Source organism: Cyprinodon tularosa, unplaced genomic scaffold, assembly GCF_016077235.1.
Source record: "Cyprinodon tularosa strain WSP-4 unplaced genomic scaffold, ASM1607723v1 ctg98, whole genome shotgun sequence".
Lineage (NCBI taxonomy): Eukaryota > Metazoa > Chordata > Actinopteri > Cyprinodontiformes > Cyprinodontidae > Cyprinodon > Cyprinodon tularosa.
Genome location: NW_024039762.1, coordinates 4,481,179 through 4,503,003, shown reverse-complemented (window position 1 = coordinate 4,503,003; position 21,825 = coordinate 4,481,179). Strand labels below are relative to the sequence as shown.

The 21,825-nt window shown below is 41.2% G+C and overlaps 2 protein-coding genes across 6 annotated transcripts in view; one reads left to right on the top strand and one right to left on the bottom strand.

The window, feature by feature from the left end:
- ulk4 (unc-51 like kinase 4) overlaps positions 1-3,975 on the top strand; it is a 123,587-nt gene extending 119,612 nt beyond the window's left edge. For all 4 annotated transcript variants that reach the window (XM_038275780.1, XM_038275779.1, XM_038275777.1 and 1 more), the window contains exon 37: positions 3,750-3,975. In XM_038275780.1, coding sequence (XP_038131708.1) covers positions 3,750-3,819 — 70 coding nt within the window. In that variant the 3' untranslated portion in view covers positions 3,820-3,975. The remainder of the gene's footprint in view (positions 1-3,749) is intronic.
- Positions 3,976-5,277: 1,302 nt separating this feature from the next.
- On the bottom strand, positions 5,278-21,601 carry ctnnb1 (catenin (cadherin-associated protein), beta 1). 2 transcript variants are annotated; one of them, XM_038275853.1, is made up of 17 exons: positions 21,426-21,601; positions 11,540-11,590; positions 11,101-11,328; positions 10,766-11,019; positions 10,447-10,685; positions 10,100-10,301; positions 9,860-10,004; positions 9,672-9,775; positions 9,430-9,564; positions 8,331-8,534; positions 8,046-8,204; positions 7,769-7,888; positions 7,486-7,636; positions 7,191-7,312; positions 7,045-7,105; positions 6,324-6,574; positions 5,278-6,065 (listed from the first exon to the last, which is right to left on the bottom strand). In XM_038275853.1, the coding sequence occupies exons 2-16, from the start codon at positions 11,550-11,552 to the stop codon at positions 6,360-6,362; spliced, it is 2,352 nt and encodes a 783-aa protein (XP_038131781.1). In that variant the 5' UTR covers positions 11,553-11,590; positions 21,426-21,601; the 3' UTR covers positions 5,278-6,065; positions 6,324-6,359. The 2 variants fall into 2 exon arrangements, with proteins under 2 accessions (XP_038131781.1, XP_038131782.1); XM_038275854.1 differs by lacking the exon at positions 6,324-6,574.
- Between the last annotated feature and the right edge of the window lie 224 nt (positions 21,602-21,825).

The window sequence follows — 21,825 nt, the reverse complement described above, 5'->3', positions numbered from 1 at the left end:
TTTGATGATGCATATTTGTTTTTGTCCTTTTATATTTGGTTTATTATATGGCTTCTTCTTACACTAAAAGGAGAAATGAAGTATTGCAAACCTGCCCCTCCAACTAACAGAAAGAGTTTTTTAAGGTGAAGTTGGCTGATTCACAGCTGCTGCTGGATGTTATTGGATCGATTTGAGAGTGAACAGGAAACCGGCTGCAGATTTCTGCTTCTATGTGGCTTTAAGGCCTAAGAGAGGAACACAGTTCCAGTGTTGTACAGTAACGAAGTAAAAATACTTCACTACTGTACTTAAGTATATTTTGAGGTACTTCATACTTTCCAAGAGAATAATTTTTTTGAGAATTTTCACTTTTACTTCATTACATTTACGAACTTAATTGCATACTTTTACTCCGATACATTTTCAATGTTTGGTTTAGTTACTAAGTAAAAAAAAAAAAAAAAAAACAAGCGAGAGAAACGCAAGTGTTTTGACCCCACCTACTGACTACAAAGTCGGGTCTTGCCTGGGCTTGTTCATCAACACCAATAGGATACGCCTGTTTCTTAACGCCAGTCTAAATTTATCCTACACTTGGTTGTTTATATTATTTTAAGTGAATTTAACCTTCAAAGTTTACCAAAATGTAAAAAAAAATGTCATTCTATCTGCACTTACTTTTTACTTATACTTTTCACTACATTACTTGAGTACATCTATTTTTACAGTAATTCTTATACTTAAGTACAAGCCATTTCAGATACTTTAAGACTTTTACTCAAGTAACATTTCAGTCAGTGACTTGGACTTTTACCAAAGTCATATTTTGGAGAGGTACTTGTACTTTTACTTGACTCCGAGATTTCAGTACTTTATACAAAACAGTTCAATTCGATTCTGTTTATTTATATAACGCCAGTTCAAAGCACATGTCATCCTAAAGCATTTTACAGAGACAATTCAACCAGATCATACTGTCAGATTGATTCAATTTTCTGTCACAAGAAAACCAGCTGATTGCATCGACTCATTGACTCCTCAGCAATTCCTCACACCAAGTATGTCTGTAGCGACAGTGGAGAGGAAAAACTCCGTTTTAACAGGAAGAAACCTCCAGCAGAACCAGGCTCAGTGTGAGCGGACATCATCACTGGTTCATTATACAAAGAGGAAAATTCATTCATGATGTTTTTAGGAAAGTTCTTACTGGGAGGTGAGATCCTTTCATTCAATAAGACTTTTTTTTACCTGTCATCAATCCCAACATTATCACCATATGGCCCCACATCCCCTGAAGCGCTGAAGCCAATGTTATAAGAATGAATGTTTTAGGTGTTTTCATTTTCTCAATCTTTTTTTGGCATTGGAAAAACACAGATTGGGAACCACTGTTGGAACTGAAGACCTCTGTCCAAGATGTAAAACCTGACGGCTCAGTCTTTCTACATAGCTCCTCTCTGCACAGTTGCTCTTCTCTAATATCCTTCCAGTTGTCTACGCCCGTTCTAACTGTTGCATGGCGTGAATCTTCATACACTGCTGTAAATCAGGTCTGTCAGACTGTATATCAGCCTCTGCTTTCGACCCTTAATTATGAACCTTTTCATCTTGTTTTGCTAAGTACTATTTGTGCTTTAAGATACTAACGTATCATTTCACCGCCTCTGCGCTGCTGGTTATGCAGCAGCTGGCTCCAACTCACCTCCTTGGTGTAAAAATCTAAACATCTTTAACTTTGAGAAACTCAAGGACATTTCTAAATCTTTTTTGACACCAAGGATACCAAAATCCCTGATATAAGATAGAAACCAGTTCAGTTAGCTGTATGTAGGGCTCACCCATCAGGGACCATTATAACAATACAGACCCGACATTAAACTTTATCTCCAGAAGATTTATTCTTAAAGGAATGTTAACAAGGCGGAAACCTGTTGCAGTTATGTTTTCATTACAAGATTCTGCAAAAGTATTTGACTCCTGAGCAATCCCCAATTTTTTAAGTTGTCAACCTCCAACTTCAATTTTTAGATTGTATCTGACAGAGCAGAGCCCAGGTTACATGGTTTAAATATTGCAAATATGAAATGTGTGGCGTGAGTATTTCATGAATCTATTACAGAAAGTTAATAGAGCTGAAAAAAAAAAACATTTTTTTTCTTTCCTAAAAGCCACGAATCCAAATGCAAATCTGTTGTATGAACAAGTCGCTACAAAGGCATTTTCTTGCCATCTTTTTGCATTGTTTTTTTTTTTTTAAACAACCTCCAAGGCTGATAAGAAAAAGCCTGATCACCATATTATGGTTTTAGAGAGGCTTATGGGTGATAAATCAAACAGTAACCCATCAGAAATCCCTGCTTCAAACTTTCTCTCAGATCCCTGTTTGTTCTCTAATGCTCTCTGTGGCTTCTGCAGGCAGCTGGATTTTATTTAGGAGTTTCAGAATAAGGAGGGATGATTACATGTCCATGCACAAGGGTTTCCACTGTTCATAAGAGACACACAGGAAATCCGTTTTTTGTTTTGGTTCTGCTGACATCGTTTGGTCACTATGGGTCTGTGGTCCAGGTTAATAAAGTCCATCACAGGACAATATCAATCTATTCACTTGGAAGAAGAAAAAAAGAATAGCTGTTGTCTGCAGTTGTGAAAATGAATGACTGGATGTGCATCGGTCTCCACATGCACACCTGGACCTGCACCGGGCTGCTTTCATGAATGTGTGGGCTGAATGTTTGCTCCCTCTTTGTACCGAGGGCTTTCTCACTATAGCGACCATGCTTCCTTTGATCCTTTGATGTACCAGGCCAGCGACCTCACTCTGTCTCTCTCACACACACACACACTTAGGTGCTTTCACCCTCCTGTCTATCCAGATTCTGTCTCTCAATCACACACAGACTCTGCCAGATCAATATTAAAGGTGTATTGTTGCTCTGCTATTGAGGCCCCTCTTATTCGACCCGCCCTCTCCACCTCTTTTCTCCTCAGCCACGTCTTTTATTTCTCCCTTTGTCGCCCTCAGAACCCATATCTCCTCCACGAGCAGCCCCTCTCCATTTCCCTCCCTCGTGCTTCTCTCCTCTCCTCACTTGTTTCTCTGCCAGATGAAAGCAGAAATCGGCTCTCTTCTTTGAAGTGGCCGTGGCTGGCACCCTCCCTCCCGCCTGGCAGGAGGGAGGGAGGGAGGGGAAGTGGAGGTTTTAGGGAAAAGGGCAGCAGATGAGGAGAGAGAGGACAGGAAGAGGAGGGAGAGGTTTTAATTGAGAGGATGAGAGGAGTTTTGGAAGCTTTGAGAGCAGAGGTCAGGGCTCAGATAGTAATGATGTCATTGTGCCTTTACCATGGCAACCTGAGGAATGCTTTTTCAAACTCCACTGTCTGTGGAGGGAGGGGGTGTTCCTGAAGAAAAGGCTGGAGGGTCCAAAACCTGATCCCAGCTCACCCCTACGTTGTCGGATACCTGCGGCAACATCAAAAACGCACCTCCTGACTTTAAGTTTGGACTCCGAAATGAACGGAACAGCTGCAGCAGAGGTTAGCTGTGAAATGTTGTTCAGCAGCAGAAACCGATTAAGAAAACATTTCAATTATGGGGTGATTTTGTTTTTCCCCAGCAATATGCTCCAGAAACAAGCCAGCATCAAAGGGCACCATCTGCTCGGCTGTGATCTGCCCCCTCCTACATGTGGTGTAGATGTTAGAGGAACGGTTTCCATCTTCATGCTGAGCTTATCAATAATAACATACATCCTGTTCCTTTCTAGGTGCCATGCTGACGTGACTGTTCTGGCTGCAGAAATCCTACAAGAGGTCTCTGGTTCCTCCACAGATTAACGGCATTTTACCCCCAATGTTAAACCTGATGTCTTAAGTTTTTGGATTGTTCAGAGTTCACTATAGAGGCTTCAATGGATTTGATGTTTTTGTTTTAAATAAATCTTTTATTTTCGCCAGAATCTATATAAACTAATAAATTAAGCCATTAAGATATTCCTCAAGACTCCATTCATCCATAATGTCGCGTCACCAGCTCATCTGAAACATCCACCCAGACTGCTGGATTACATCATGAGCAGTAATCCGGGCCGTCACATCAGCACTGACCTCATAGCTGTGACAGAATATTGACTCTGGATTATCTGTGAATGTCAACCATTAAATCATAACAGATTCTAGTTTTTCAGTCTGAAGCTGCCAGACATAAATCCAGGTCACAGCTGTTACATTACTCTGACCTGCATTGCTTTTACTCGACAGGTTTGACAAGTAAATAACAGTTTGATGATTCTATAAATTGGGCCGTGAAAAAATTAAACTGACCAAATATTGGAGATTTAATGTAAATGTATTCATCCTGTGCAGTTTATAAGCTGTAGGTGAGATATTTGTTCGGACTCAATTGGCAGCAGCTGTTCACACAGATATTCCTAATTTGTAGTAGTTCCATGTACCCAGGAAAATATTTAAAGGATACTTCTAGTCTGGATCAAGTGATGCATTTTTAGACTTGACTCCCAACTCTGCCATCTGAATGTGTCTTTTAACCCCATGATTTCCAGCTTCACACATTTCATCAACATCAATCTAAAAATAAGTATAAAATGTCTTAAATTAAGTGTATTTAACCTTAATTTGACCAGGTAAACATAATAGTTTGCCAATGGAAAGAGTATTTTTACTCTTAAAATAAGATTAGATAATATGCACTTGAGATAAGACTAATTGCCAATGGAACAAGACCATTTACACTTAATAAAAAGTGTCTCTTTACTCCAAGAACAAATTCACTTATTTTAAGAAAAAAATGACTTGTCTAGATTTCGATTTTTTCCAGTGCAGGTTTTTGGTTTTCCAGTTAATGATTCAAATTTAATTCAGAAGTAGTTATATTGCAATAATCCAGGTTCAAGATGCTCATTCTAATATATTTATTCAAAAAGCAGTTTTCAATGATAATGCAATCTCATGATCAGTGTCGTTTCCTTGTCGACCTACAAAGGTTTTAATGGACCCTGGAAATTCAGTCTGTTGGCATCCGGTTATGGAAGCATATTTTCTACTGTACCAGAGGTTAACCAGATTATTTGAACTTAGCATGTTTGCCATTCTTGCACATACAAAAAAACAAAAAAAAAAACATGAGTATCTGTTAAGTAAGGAATCAGGACTAAACATGTGCTTCTCTCTATATAACTTTTAGATATCTTAATTTTTATTTAGTAAAAATCAGGGAAAACTGTTTAAACATAAAGGGTATTTTAACAGGTTAATGGTTGAAATGAGACAGACATCTGGGTGAAATGACAGTCCATTTTATTGTTTCAGAACACAGCAGGCTACAAGCAACCAGCGCCTCACTACTTCCCCCCCTTTGTAACAGCAGACCAATAGGAGCACTTCTCCACCCCATTCCTCACAGACACTCCCACCCAGCTCGGTCAGCTAACCCCCCTTTGGAACAGCCGGGACACATCAGTGTCCTCCTTTAAAGCAAGAAAATAGCTCGATATTTGGACCATGACTTCCAATTCACGTTTTGTTTTTATACAAAAGCTACACAATGTTACACTTGATCATTAGAATACAATTCAACTGATTACCTTTAGTGTTTGGACACCATTTAAAAGCTCATCCAGTTCTTTTGGACGAAGCATCACCACTTAAAAATAAAAACACAGATTTAAAATACAAGGGACTAGAAAATAAAAGTGAGTATCATGATGCAGAAAAATGCAAGCTCAGTTCAGTTTGTACCATTACAGACCTATAACAGAATAAAAAAGTAAAACAAACAAAGGTAGTAAAAATGAAAAATAAAAACGCATAAAAAGGGTTTTTGGGAAGAAAAAAAAAAAAAAATGCGTATGAGATCAAAATGTTTTGCGTCAGGATTAAAGTCAGTCTTCAATGAGGCTGAGAGACCAGAACTGAACCGCACTAAAATCTACTTTGTCCCAATGGAGCTCCTGTAGACAGGAATATGCTTGCTGTTGTTGAGTCATCTTCAGGCACTTTCTGAAACCCCGCCTCCTCCATATGGGCGAATCACGATGCAGGTTCATCCAGATCACATGATACAGCTGGAAGAGAGAAGAAAAAGAAGTTGGAGGGGAAGAAAGCAAGAAGACGGCAGCGGTGCTGGTGAAGGACCACACACAAAGATCAAACACCACATCACACAGCTTCAGAACAGGAGCCGTCTGGACATGCAACAGCCAAAATGAGGCTCCTCCTCCTCCTACCATTTATCTGGGACACTCCCCACTGTGCTTCCACATCACATCTTTGCTAAGGAGTCTTGAAGAAGGCTACAAAGTGGGATAAGAAGTGGGTCTTACCTAGTAAAAAGTGTAGTGTAATGTCGGTCTCGGTATTTACAAGTCGGTATCAAACCAGGCCAGTTGGTTTGAGTCGCCAGGCGGGAGGCCCTCTATCAGCTCAGAGGCGTGTCCCAGGTCAGGAAGCCCTTCTACAGGTGGGTAGTCCTGGCCTGGGTGGTGACTTCCACCCAGATCATGATCCATCATGGGCTCCAAGCCCATGGTGTCCCCTGCATATCCCCCAGAGTGGAAGGGACGGTAACTTGGGTCTGGGGAGGCAGGAGGGAGGGAGAAGCAGGGGAAGCAAAGCTGCTGTTAGAAGCTTGTTAAAAACCACACAGTCACACAGTAGTATGATCAAATGTAACACAGCACAGCAACACAGCACACGCCATCACGGCCCGGCTCCGTTTTCATGGGGGAGTCGGCCAAAAAGTTCAAATTGTGCAGCAGTGGCGGGATGGTGAATACGATCGAACATTCAGCCTGTTTGGAAGCCATCTTTGTTGGAAGAATGAGGAACGCAAATAAAAATCCCTCTGACCAACTGATCACTAAATCAGTAGGATGGTCCAGGTATTAAAACTGGAAACATTTTTATTCTGTTCCTACAATTTAAAGTCCTTACAGATATGCAACCCGACTGCTTTATAGAGACCATAGAAGAGCCCAGCTCAGACGATCCTGCTGGAAATGTTTGCAACTAAAGGGATCAGGAGCAGAAAGCTGTTAGACTCACCATCTTGCCTGTAGCCCAGAGGCTCTCCCTGTGCTCCGATGTCCAAACCCAGGTCTCCAGTCTGTAGGGGAGGAGTTTTAATACTTTAATCTTTTGCTCCACCAGCATCACTATTAAGACGTGGCCAGAACAGAACTGCATCATACCTCGTTCCAGGACATGGCTTCTGTCCTGAACAGTGAGCTGGTGAGTTCTACCGACAGGCGCTTCTTGTAGTCTTGAGGTTTGTCCTCCGACATACGGAACAAAACTGCTGCTGCATATGTTGCTGGGGAAAGGATATGGTGTTTGGTTCAGGTTTTATATTTATCACTCATCCAATAGAAAATAGCTGCTGTAGTTAAAATAAATGAAATTGTTCCTAAGGGTCTGTTTTTAACAAATCTAAAATTCAAAATACATTATGTATAAATAAGTAATAAAGCGTTGCCTTGTACTTACCAACTCCCTCGTTGCGGCTGTGCAGCAGCTCTGTGAGAGGAGCGCTGGCTCCCTCTGCCTCGATGGCCTCTGCCACCTCTTTGTCCTGGGCCAGCTCACAGAGGACGCCTGCTGCTACACGCTGGATGTTCTCGATCGGAGAATACAGCAGCTGAACACAGCGGGAAACTTACGGTTAAATATCTACTTTTATTATTACACATCTTGTAGTTGAAGTCGAGCTTTAGAGAGGTGGAGCTGAAAACCTAAAAGGTGAACACGGCGAGTAAAGCTGAGGACATACCTGAACGAACAGTGGAATGGTGTTAAGACCTCTGATGACCACTCTGTTGTGGAGATCTCTGGCCAGGATATGAAGCGCTCCTGTGCAGCCCTCCACTATCTCCTCCATACGGACTCCCTCCTGAAAACAAACACTTGAGCTGAGGACCGGCTGTTCGTCTTTCCAATTCACCCCCCCTCCACAGGTCGCCTTTCCAGCTCTAATGACCTCTATAAGAGCGTGCAGTATATTCCCATCCTGAGACCAAGCCTACTTTCAGAGGACATGGTGAGCTTACCACAAACTGCTGCTGTGTGCCTCCCATGCTGGTGCGTCTCTGTGTGTCTTGGTGGGCTCTGACCAGCAGCTGGACCAGTCTGGGGATGGCCCCGTGCTCCCTCAACGGGGCGTGGTTGGCAGGGCACAGGGCCAGGTTACGGATCAGACCAACTGTAGCCTGATAGGAGAGAACAGGAAGTTTGAATAGTTCTGCTTCAACTGGGCATGGCTTACTTATCATTTAGCATTAAAGCAAAGACAGAAGAGATCCTTAATCCAGAGGACCCTCCTCAGCACCAGGTACCTTGATGAGGGGCCAATGAGAAGGTGGATGCAGTAACTTGACCACCACAGGCAGGCCGTAGTGCAGCCGGACAGCGTTCTGGGCCATCTCTGCGTCCTGATGCCGGGATGTGAGATGGCGCAGGGCGCAGATAGCTGGCTCTGTGATGTCTTCTCTGTCTCCAGCCCGAAGAACCGTGCGCACCAACGCCTCAATACCCCCAACCTGCAAGAGCAACACAAACAATTTAGGTTCCTACCCTCACATTCCCCTTTTAGAGAGAGTTGACGTCTGGACTGTTGGTACACAGATTTACTAAGAGTTTAAGTTACTTTGTCAGGAATTAAGTGGGGTTTTTTAGTATCAAAATAAAACACATATTCATGGTAAAGCTTTTCACTCAACAAGTCAAGGCAGAGGATTTTATCAAATTAAGACAAAGAAATGTTAAAACAATCATATTTTAATGCAATGAGATCTCTTTATCTCATCTCTTCCTCTCAGACTGAATTTGTTTAGCCGGTTCACTGCATCCATGTTGGAATACAGTGATCCTGCGCTCCGTTTCCTCCTCGTTTTTCTGAAGGGATTAGAGGCTCATTTGTCTCAATATTTCCATCCTTTCATTATCATAACATGATACTCCGGCTCATCTTGGAGGATTTTATTGCACTAAAGTAACTATCAGCATCATTTTCTTGTAATTGCAGCCTCTCCTCTTAGCAGGTCAATATTTTTATTTTACCTCAAACTAAGACAGCAAGCAGGGATTTAAACATTAATGATAAAACACATTATACAAAAAACTACTGGTTTTTATTAGTATCATGATCCATCATTACAAAAATGTTTTTTTTTTTTTTCAAAATAATTTACTGGAAACATGCTCTGCATAAAAACAATGAAGGACATCACTGATTGTGGTTCCCTGTGTCCATTTTGTTCCATATTCTTTGAAATTATTTTGTCTTTGGCAAAACATTTTTTATTAACACCCGATTTTCAGATTGTGAGAGGAGATTGTAAACATTTTAAAATAAATTATAGACGTGAAATAGAATATTTAAGTTTTCTCCTAAATTAACTGCAGCCAATCACTTATCAGGGGGGTAAACTTTACCTGGCAGACCATCATTTTGTTCTTGTAGTTATTACAGGTAAGATTAGACAGGATCCCCGCAGCACAGGTCACCACATTGATGTCGTCACTGCCAAGCAGCTGAACCAGAGTTCCCAGCAGACCTTCCATTCCCTCCTGGAAAGCAAACAGAAGATGCATTGAACTGGACTGAACTTCAGGTGGAAGAAGAATTGGAATTCTATGTAATGAATGTAAATCTAATAAATCCTGAGTGACCTTACCTGTTTGGTGGCAGCATCTGATAAGTTCCTGAGGGTCCAGAGGCAGTTCTGGACCAGTCTCTGGCTGGGATCTGTCAGGTGGAGACCCAGAGCCTGCATACCTCCTAAACAGACAGGTTTAACCGTTAGAAGGAACGAGCTGCAGCTGGAAACGATGTGTGGACAATTTTAGGGTTTAGGACACATACCAGCTTCAACTATGGCAGGTTTGTTACTGGAGCACACCGACAGCACTTTAAGGACACGGCTCGTGGTCCACAGGAGCTTCTCATAAGTGTAGGTCCTCATGATGTTGACCAGTGCTTGAGGACCCCCACTCGCCAGAATAATTAACTAAACAAAGAAACCAAACTGATTAGGGACCTAAAGAGCCTTAATATCGAGTGGACTAGTTGAAACCTGAGCATGTTGCTCTGCTCCATCCTCACCTTGCTTTCCTGGTTTCCATAGGCCAGTATCTGCAGACAGTCAGTGGTGATGGCCAGGAACTTAACGTTGGTTTTGCTGAGCAGAGCCACCATTTTCTGAAGACCGCCGGCTAAACGGACAGCCATCTTGGCTCCTTCTTGGTGCAGCAGGAGGTTGTGGAGGGTGGTGATAGCGTAGAACAGGACTGAATCCACCGGTGAACTGTTGAGGACAACGTGGTTAGGTCACCCAGCCTTTACTCATTACCACATTGCATATTTATCATATAGACCTATGCAAAGTAGATCTGCCAAAACTTAATGTAGATTTCAATTCCATAAAACAGCTCCATCCCTGCTCCCCTTACCCCAGCATCTTAACCAGAGCAGGTATTCCTCCAGACTTGAAGATGGCCAGCAGCCCCTCTCTGTGGTGGGATAGGTTGTGCAGAGTCCCTGCTGTGCAGCGAGCGGTCTCCACGTCGTTCGTGTTCTGCATGGTCCTGACGATCGCAGAGACCATCTGAGGGGAGCGCATGATGGCATGACGAGAAGCTTCTTTCTTTGAAAGCTGGTGGACCATCACCGCTGCTTTGTTAACCACCACCTGAATGAAAGGAGAGGAAAATTAAACTTTGACAAATAGGAAGAAGAAAAACCAACTAGAACCTTGGTAACAGCTTCTACCTGGTCCTCATCGTTGAGCAGTTTGGTGAGTTCTGGTATGGCTCTGGTTGCGAGCTCAGCGTCGTCTTGGTAGTTGATCAGATTGACCACGGCATGCTTCAGCATCTGTGACGGCTCTGCCAGCCTTTGGACATTGGTGGGGTTTGTGGCGTCGTACTGCGTGGAGGGGATCTGCATGCCCTCCTCAAGGGTCTCTGGGAACATGGCTGCACGCACCCGCTGAGCCCGAGTCATGGCGTACTGACCATCCAAGTCTGAAACAAGAGACGCCATGTTTAACCAGTCTGCTGTGACTTTAACCCCCCCCACCTCCATCCTTCAGAGTTTTAACATACCTTGAACTTGCTCCTGGGAGAAGTTCTGGTTGAAGCTCTGCTCCCAGTCATACATGACCTGGTTGCTGTCGAGGTCATCTTCCTCTGGATTGCCTTTCCCGCTCAGAGAGGGAGCAGTTGTGGTAGCTCCTGAATGGATCCCTGAATCCAGGTAGGACTGCTGCTGCCAGTGACTGACGGCTGCCTTGCGGTCTGGCTCCATGGCCATATCCAGCTCCATCAGATCAGCTGAGAAGAAGGAAATCCAACCAGATCAAAAACTATTCTGTGCCGCCTTTCAGTGGTGAATAAATACAGCCAAATAGTAATGTTTGTAACATAAATAACTACCGGTGTTAGATCAAGTCAAACTTTCAAATTTAATTAATTATTTTAGAAAAACATGCCTAATACAACAGTGACACAGACACCTAATTAAATGCTCCCCTAAACAACTCACCTTGGGAAGCCATGTTCCTTTCTCAAACCACACCCAACACAGCTTCCTGATCTGCAGAGGGGAAAAAAAAAAGTCAAGTTTTGTTTTTTAAACTTATCTTAACCTCACAACATCGCTCACAGATCAAAGAGGAGCAGCTGAAATTAACAATTAGTTGAAAAAGGAAATGGCCCAGACGTGACTTTCTAGTGTTTTCTTTCCTTCTCTGCCTCCTCCCTTTCCTTGGTTTCCTCTTCCCATTTCAGACAGATATGCAAACAGTCACAGCTCGCACACAAAAGCCTCCATTAAGTGAAGCAGCTAGCAGCGATCTCTGTGAGAAATGGCGAGGGAAGTGCAGCCCTGGGTGGAGAAGGGAGGCAAAGGGAGGGAGGAGGGCGCTTGCATTCCTGAGCTGGCTTTGAAGCTGAAACCATACACTGCTGGAAAGTAAATACTGGCAATAGCAGCAGAGGTAGGGCAAGCAAAGGGGATTCATTTAGGTGGAAGGGGGGGGTAAACTGAAAAAAAAGGCCCTTTTCAAATCATACTGAAAGATAAATGTTATGACAGAAACAAAAGTTGGGATAAAAATGACTACAAAGGTCTCTGGAAAACAGAAAACGGTTTATTCCCATAAAAACCCTATGCTCTCATTTCCCTTTATTTGAAAAATTTTACAGCAAATTGGAAATAAATCCATTCCCATTACAGCATACTAGTTAGATCATCTATAACTAAGGAGGCTGCAGCGAGAATTAAACAAAAAATTTTAACCCATCAATGACACAAGGAATGTAACAAACTATACAATTCCCACAGTAAACATCTACCCCGGTAAAAAAATAAATAAAACTAATCAGAAAAAGAATGGAAATAAACCGAGTTTCCATGTTTTTGCATCTTTCACCACCAGCATACCAGTCAGGGTCACGTCCTCAGTATGGTTCATAAAAGACCAAAGCTGTGTTTGAAGTTGAGGTTCCCATCTGGAGTTGAGATCATCACAGTTGAAAGCTATCTAGTTGCAGAACAGAAACCCTGTGGGACGTACTGCAATACAGATCAATAATCTAATGCTTTACATTTCTATATTAAGTGTTATATTAAGAAATGTTCAGCATTATGTTTGCCACTGGGTAAATGGAAAATGAAACACCAGCTTTGGTCAATGGTGTATAAATCCAGTTGTTACATAATACTGGAGTGTTTAAGGTCTGCTTTCTGCAAGCTTTGCAGATAGAATTGCTTTTATTTTAGACAGGAATCTCTGAAGAGCCCAGATCTGAGTAAGAGTGGAGCTAAAATGGTGCTGCTCTTGTTTATTTGGCTAAATAGCGCTAACTGTAAAAGGTTGTGTCCCGACAGTCAAGGCTGTGGACCAGAGGAGTTTGGACCCACTGTGCCAAAGACATTTGATGTCAGGTTAAAACACGGGTTTGCACAAAGATAACTAAGGCAATGCACACACCTTCAAGAAATTAACTTTTAAGTTTCTAGTTATTTAAATATTTTAGGCAACTTTAACATGTTTGTCAACTAGGCCACAATTTCCAAAACACTTCCAAAAGAAAACATTTAATATTTAGAAACTAGTGGCATGTTGGAGAGGGTTCCTTGTTAGTTCATCTCATAAATGTGAGAATTAGTGCTAGACTATATCTGATACTACTTCTAAAACAATACCAAATACAGTCACAGAGAAGATGAGTGATTATTGTAGAACACCAACAGTTGGAAGATTCCCATACCAGCAATTAACCAAATGACAATGGATGAGGTTTTACTTTCCCTCGGAAGAGGCTTTAAGGGAAAGATTTACAAGATGCAATATTAATAACAATGACTTATAAAAATAGAAAAAAATTAAAAACTGCCCAAACTAAACAAATTAATCTCAAGGACTCAGGTTCAACAACAACCTCGAAAGATAAAATCCAGCTCCCAGATTAAGCACAGGAGCCCGTCCCTAAAAACAAACCCACAGATTTTAACTAAAGGAAATATAAACACTAATAGATTTTCATCCCTACAAACATACATTCCCAGTTGTTTCATGTCAGAAATGACAGCCAAGATATTCACCCCAGGGAAGAGCCAGCTCTGCTTCACACACTACAGAACAATCAACCACTCTCTGCTTCACCACATGCATTTTCCAGGAAACTGAGGTTTTTTGGGGTCTACAATTTATCCCGTCCTTCTCTCCCTCAGAAGGGGACAGATTGTTTTGAGGCTCTTGACGGCCCAAAGGACATCCTGGGGCTGGGCGATATAGAAAAAAAGCTTATCGATAAAAAAAATGCATATTGATCGATATCGATAGTTATTGAAAAGATTTGAAACCATATTTTATGTGCAGGTCTGCCTGGACTTTTTATAATATTGCTAAATGATTTAATTTTAATAAAAAACACAAACACAGACTTCGAATTAAATCTTTATTTAACCAACTTTTTTAACCATAACAGAATTTTTTTAAAGAAAAATAACTTAAGAGACCTGAGTTATGTTATTAAATACTGACAAAGAATAAACTACAGGTGCTGGTCATAAAATTAGAATATCATGAAAAAGTAGATTGATTTCAGTAATTCCATTTAAAAAGTGAAACTTGTATATTATATTCATACATTACATACAAACTCATATATTTCAGATGTTTATTTTGTTTAATTTTGATGATTACAAATGACAACAAATGAAAATCTCAAATTCATCATATCAGAAAATTAGAATATTACTGAAGACCAATAAAAACAAAGGATTTATAGAAATGTTGGCCAACTGAAAAGTATGAACATGAAAAGTATGAGCATGTACAGCACTCAGTATTTAGTTGGGCCTCCTTTGGCCTGTATTACTGCAGCAATGCGGCGTGGCATGGAGTCGATCAGTCTGTGGCACTGCTCAGGTGTTATGATAGCCCAGGTTGCTCTAATAGTGGCTTTTAGCTCTTCTGAATTGTTGGGTCTGGTGTATTGCATCTTCTTCTTCACAATACCCCATAGATTTTCTATGGGGTTAAGGTCAGGAGAGTTTGCTGGCCAATTAAGAACAGGGATACCATGGTCCTTCAACCAGGTACTGGTAGCTTTGGCACTGTGTGCAGGTGCCAAGTCCTGTTGGAAAATGAAATCTGCATCTCCAAAAAGTTGGTCAGCTGCAGGAAGCATGAAGTGCTCTAAAACTTCCTGGTATGTGGCTGCGTTGACCCTGGACCTCAGAAAACACAATGGACCAACACCAGCAGATGACATGGCACCCCAAACCATCACTGACTGTGGAAACTTTACACTGGACTTCAAGCAACGTGGATGAAGTGCCTCTCTTCTTTTCCTCCAGACTCTGGGACCTTGATTTCCAAAGGAAATGCAAAATTTACTTTCATCAGAGAACATGACTTTGGACCACTCACCAGCAGTCCAGTCCTGTTTCTCTTTAGCCCAGGCAAGACGCTTCTGACGCTGTCTGTGGTTCAAGAGTGGCTTGACACAAGGAATGCGACAGCAGAAACCAATGTCTTTCATACGTCTGTGTGTGGTGGTTCTTGAAGCACTCACTCCAGCTGCAGTCCACTCTTTGTGAATCTCCCCCACATTTTTGAATGGGTTTTGTTTCACAATCCTCTCCAGGGTGCGGTTATCTCTCTTGCTTGTACACTTTTTTCGACCACATCTTTTCCTTCCCTTCGCCTCTCTATTAATGTGCTTGGACACTGAGCTCTGTGAACAGCCAGCCTCTTTAGCGATGACCTTTTGTGTCTTGCCCTCCTTGTGCAAGGTGTCGATGGTCGTCTTTTGGACAACTGTCAAGTCAGCAGTCTTCCCCATGATTGTGTAGCCTATAGAACTAGACTGAAAGACCATTTAAAGGCTTTTGCAGGTGGTTTGAGTTAATTAGCTGATTAGAGTGTGGCACCAGGGGCCATCAATTTTGAACCTTTTCACAATATTCTAATTTTCTGATATGATGAATTTGAGGTTTTTATTTGTTGTCATTTGTAATCATCAAAATTAAACAAAATAAACATCTGAAATATATGAGTTTGTATGTAATGTATGAATATAATATACAAGTTTCACTTTTTAAATGGAATTACTGAAATCAATCTACTTTTTCATGATATTCTAATTTTATGACCAGCACCTGTAAAGTGACCAGAAAAGTGACCAAAAAAAATATAACAAATAAATAAATGCCCCCCCACCGCCGCCCCCGTTTCCTGCTTTAACCTAAGTTATTACTTTGAAGTTTCTGGCCCCTCAGCATTTTTATCTCAATTGTTAGAACTACGTGAGAAACTGTCCAGAACTGAAAATATATATATATTTTCCGAAGATTCCTCGGAGGAGAGCCGCACCGGGGCCTACACAGCTCGTACTCCTCCGGCTGTGAGCGGCTGAAATGATAAAAAAAAGTTGGTTTCGTTATCAGACTGGTTTTCACTGGTTCCCGACACATTTTCCAGATGACTGTGGTTTGTTTTAGGTCCGACTTGCCATGACCGAAATACTGCCAGACTGCCGAACTACAGAAACCTTTCTTTGAAACGATTTCCTCCGCCTCCCCTTGCTGCACAGCTTCATGTGCTCTGTGTTGTGGTTTGAGAGGGCGGCGCTTGGTGACGGCATGCCTGGGTCCGCGATTGTGATTGGTTGGGAGGAAGCAGTGACTAGCATAAACCTACATGCTAGGCTACAATGAGAAGGAAGGAAAACTGCGTTTCTTTTTTATCGAACTTTTATCGACCCTCTTTTTTTCTATTGCGCCACACGTCTAGAGATCGATATATATCGTTATTGAATTATCGCCCAGCCCTAGGACATCCTGCAATGGACACACTATTTTAGTCCCACGTTCACTAAACACAACCTTTATTTCTAAGCTGCCCCAAGGTGGCAGTGAGGGTGGGTGTGTTTGTGTCCAGGATGAACCCCGCCTCTCTCTCTTAACTGCTGCTGCAGGTGAGTGCCAGGTCTTACCCATACACCAATAAATAATTTGGGCAGAGATCAAATGCAGCTGAGATGCCGACCTGGAACATTCACTGATGCCTTTTCTTTGCCACGAACCTCGTATTTACCATTTAAAAACAAAGCTACGTTAGAGACTGTATTGCAAGTTTAAAGACACATTTCTGCTCTGGAGGTGATGCACACTGGGTTACTGAGAAAAAAACAACCTTGCTTTGCCTTGCAGTGTATGCCCCATCTCTACTTAATATGCAAGATCTTAACAATTTAGGTGTGATTGGATTTTATCATATTTAAAAATCAACAGCAGTCATCTGCCTCTGGAACAAACAATGAATGCCAGCAGCCCCTAATCCACCCTGGAACTCTGAGCAAACAGACTATTACATTTCAAAGTTGCCATTGCTCTGATGCTGGAATACGTTGCAAATAGATTTTGCTTTATAACAGAACAGCATTGATGTAGATGCAAAACTGAAACAGCAACAAACAGTTTTAGCGTCCCCCTTCTGACACGGAGTCTGTCATCTAAAAAAAAACACCAACAAAAAAAATAAAAAAAACACCAACAAACTTACTGCAAATAACCAAGTCTGGTCACTGCTTTATAAAAGAACAAAATCGAAAGAAAAAAAGACACTAAGAACCATCGTTAAAGCTGGATATGCTGCTCCACCTAAAGGCTGGCTAGATGCTTCTAGTTCTGTTCTACCTAATGAAGCTAGAAGCTAGTACTCCACATGGAGAAACTTGTCAAACAGAGAAGCTCTTTGTGAGTTTATTGAAATAGAAATACTCCTGCTGGACCAGGTCATTACTGAGGTCAAGGTACACTAGAGCTAAAAAAAATATGTAAAAAATAAACTGCAGTAAAGTCAGAAAATCAACTTAATTATTACAGCTCCCCAGTTGATGCACTGTTGGTTGTTCTGACTAGAAGAATGGCACAATGTTTTTATCTAATATTAACAGAAAGTAACGGAAGGACTCATTGAAAACACAATTTTAAAATTAAAGCTATAGTTAAAAGGCTGTACTGAGTAAAAACACTTCTGTTTGAACTCTTTAATACCAAGGTGTTTTCATTGGAGAATGTTACTTTATTCTCCAAAAAGTAAATCACAAATAACAGAAAATAAGGAAACAAAACAGTTGGGATTGTATGATTGTTGGCATCTATGAATGAGTTTATGGTTATGAGCCATATAAGTTTATGACTTATTTCAGCAAACAATCATCCTAAATGACGACATCACTGTAGCTTAGCAGTGATTTAAACCTCATCTTGCATCCTGCTCCCAGACAGCTGCTGTTACCAACCATGAATGTACCAGCCCAAATTTGCTGTTCACACGCCATCCCTCCAGCACGACTGGCCTGCCCTCGTATAACCCAACACCGTCCTAACGAGAGCCACATGTCTCATACATGCTTGGATACAAATCAAACATACAATCAAAGTACACAGTGGGATCATTTATGATTCACACTGGTGGTTAACCGGTTCTTTTCATCTGGCTTTGAGAAGCCAGTTTCCTTTTCATAAATGAGCAAAGAGAAAATTCTGGCATCCAACAGAGACGAAAAGCTAAGTCGAACACTAAACTGAATGGCAAACTTGTTACTGCGGGACTTCTTACCATAGAGCCAGCAGCCCAGCCACAAAATCTGAACGACAGCTTTCTTTGAACCATGTGTGAAATCCAATACGTAGAGTGGAGCCTGGTGCAGTTAAAAGCCAGATGATTAAAACCAGATGCCTGACACAGCAGCCACCAGAGGGATGCCCTGTGCAGTGAGGTAAACAGAAACATCTCCTTTAGCTGTTCTCTAAATGCTCTATTTAACAGCCATCACTGATCAGTTTTAACTGTGACACTATAACCTATGCATGCCATGGAAAAATTAAGGGTACTGTAACTGCACTAAGTGAGGTTAAATAACACTCCATACGGCTGCAGCACAGATGGAGCTCAAACATGTTTGCAACAACCAAACTTAATGTTGTACCTAATACACTGCAGATGAACTGCTGGACTGCTGAGCAAAAGCTCCATGTATGATGTAAGAAAAATAAATAAATAAAAATAAAACGACAAAGGATTGAGTTTTCTGTAATCTAAACTAGTAGGTAGAGAAAAGTCAGTAACCAGACCCAAAGCTTCATGTAAAGAAATCCTGAAATTCATTTCTACAACATTTAAAAGCAGAACACGCGGTCGAGTCAGCCTTGGGTAAATTACCCCCAGGCAAAATTACATCTGTGTCCATTTGGCCTGCAGACATTTGTGGCTAAATTTTACAACATTTTTTATGGCATGCGCAAAAAAAAAGAAAAAGATTTTTCCATGGAAAAAAAAAAAAAAAGTATACTACATTTTAAGCAAACTAAATTTGAGATCAGGTCAAGTAAGCTAGATCAAACTGCTTTTTTCACTTTCTTCCAGAAAAAAAAAAATAAAATACATGCAGTCAATACATCTGCATGAGTAAATAAGCAAAAGTAACCCCATTACTGGCAAAAGCAGTGAGAAAAAGCAGCAGCCACAGGCTTAGCAGGCTAAAGTGCAGGGTCAGCAGTGCTCTACTGGGTGCCAAACACCACAATGAACCAAATGCCTGCAGCCGCTGCAGAGGCTTATTTTCTGTCTCAACTGCAGAATGCTGCATAGCTCTGTCTACAGGACACATACCAACTGGACTTTCAAACGGAAAAACTAAGATTTCCAATCAGGTTCACACACATGCCAAAATCCCCCATTTCTTGCTTTACTTCATCTCCATTTATGCCTCGAAAGTCTTGAACTATGTGGTAAATACTGATTACCGTCTGAGTCTAGACGATGTTCAGTAAAAGAGGAAACAGGAAACCAGACGTTGTTCCGGTGATGACAAGACCACTGGAAACGTGGATCATCTCAAAACATACCACCTACGTTTCCGTCTGAAGAATTTCTGCACATCATCAGAAAAAAGGAAGCAGAGAGATAGCACAGTTAGTCGGCTTTTTATTCCATTATGCAACTTGTTCGGGGATTTTTCTGATGAGCTGCACAAACGCACCAAAAAAAGGTTATTCTAGGGAGATTTTATAAAACAGGACAGTGGAAGGGTCATCTGTAAAGCTGGAGTTTCAGCTTAGTTACAATAGCTCAACAAGGAATCCAAATAATGAGTTAACTTTAGTGGATTATAAGAAAGTCTAGAATCCTTCTGTGCAGGAGTATCTGTTATCACTGCCCTCAATTGTAAAAAAATATAAAAAAACATAATAATTCAGGAACAGGAGAGAAAAAAAATGTATATACATACATTTCTGTCAAACCGTGACATTTAGCTAAACCATCACCCATACAGCTCAACCCTGACCCTAAAACTGATGGGGCCAGTGATAAGGACAGAGGTTTCATCCCTACAGGACTGTGCAAAGCAAGATAGCTCACCAGAAAATTATCAAAATAGTTTACAAGTACAAAAAATAAGATTTAAAAAAAAACAAAACAAACAAAGGAATATAGAAAAAGGTTCACATTGCATAGCCATTTCAGACATATACTTTCCTTTTTAACACCTTCATTTCACACCTCTAAAACAAATACATCTGACATCATTTTACATTACTTCAAACATTTAATTCAGCTTTTTAATTAATATTTTAAATAAATTGTTCTCAAAAGCAATTTTTATTATTTCCTCTTTTTTTTTTTTTAGAACACTTTTCAATACTTTTCATTTTCAGTTTTGTTCTGATCAGTTTCTTCCTAAATATGATCCATTCTGTTGGTAGATAAGTATCGGAGTCATAATTTTATTCCTCAAGTGAAGACCTCTATTAAAGCATATAAAGTTATTCTAAATGGAAGTCGGAGCAGGTACGAAACGTCCCCTGGTGGCTACGAAAGGAGGCACGATAGGTGCGAAAAGTCCTGGGGCAGACAGCTCCATTTAGACCCCGAGTCTGGAAGCCAAGGAATGGGTGAAATTGCAAAAGCAGGAAATGACTGATAAAGGATCTAAACGAGCACAGCATCCATTCACTGGACTTTTTTCCTTATTATTTTAAAACCAAAACATCAGCGATACACCCCCGAACAATGCCCCCCGCCGCAGCTGCCCCAGCGGCTCAGATTTCACTCCCAGGCTCCTCCTCGCCTTCATACCGAAGCACATCGACTTGGAGGAATTTTGTCGGTCTTTGTTTAAAAGGACGAGAGGAAAAAAAACACGCTGATCCCAGACTAAAAATAAATAAACTATAAAAACTTTCTTAGAGCGGAGGTATATATCCTACACACCGTGAACGCCCCGTAAACCAACTCCCAACTTTAATAAAACACGACTGCGTTGACTTTAACACAACTTATAATTTAACATATATATCGATAATATCGTTCCCATAAAAGTTACGTGTATTATTCCATCTCATGGAGTTTTGTTCAACAAATTAACAGCTGCTAAAAATCTGAGGCGAAACTAAAGAAGCCCAAACATGAGTCACAATGGAGGAATGTGGTCAATGGTTAGTAAGCTAACAGGCTAACGTTTACTAACATTACCAACTCGAAGAAAACCTCCGAGGTTTACTCCCGATGGTGTAAAGCGACTTAATCCAAAGATGTCTACGCATTGGCTGAGAAACAGTTTAATACATCCGTTACAGACGTTCCGTCGTAAAAAAAACAACTTTTTTTTTTTAATGAGATTTTAGCCAAATAGGCGGTGGCTGGAACATCCCCAAAATATCTGCCGTGAAAAGCAGCTGACTCTCGGGCTGCCGCAGCTCCATCCCCGGCCGGTCGGCCAGCGCGCGCGCACATACACACACACACACTCAGCCAACACACAACCACCGTCTTCAGTCCACGGAGTCGGGGAAAGAAAACGAGAAAAAAAAATAAGGAAAGCCGATAGTTCTGAATGTTGAAGCCTACCCTTGTCAATAAGAAAAATCCGTCCACCTGGGTTCCGAAGAGTAAAAAAAACACCTGGAAAGGAAAAAGTGGAGGAAAATGTGCAGAGCAGCGTCAGCAGGGAGCCCTCATCCACTCCCTCTCAGGCAGCAGCAGCAGCGCACCAATACTGATGAAGCCAGAGCAGTAGAGACTGGGAAATGTAAGATGGCGGCGGAGTTATATAGACCGAAGAACACCCACACTTTACCCATATCCTGCCGTGCTGTTTCATAAAATAGAAACTAAATTCACAAATCGTATTCATTTTCCAGCATCGCTGGCTAAGTTTCACATACATGTTTCCATCACAATAATATATTTTTTGGGTTGAATAAATGCCAAATTTTATGGTAAATGCAAAGGTACGAGTGGAGTATGA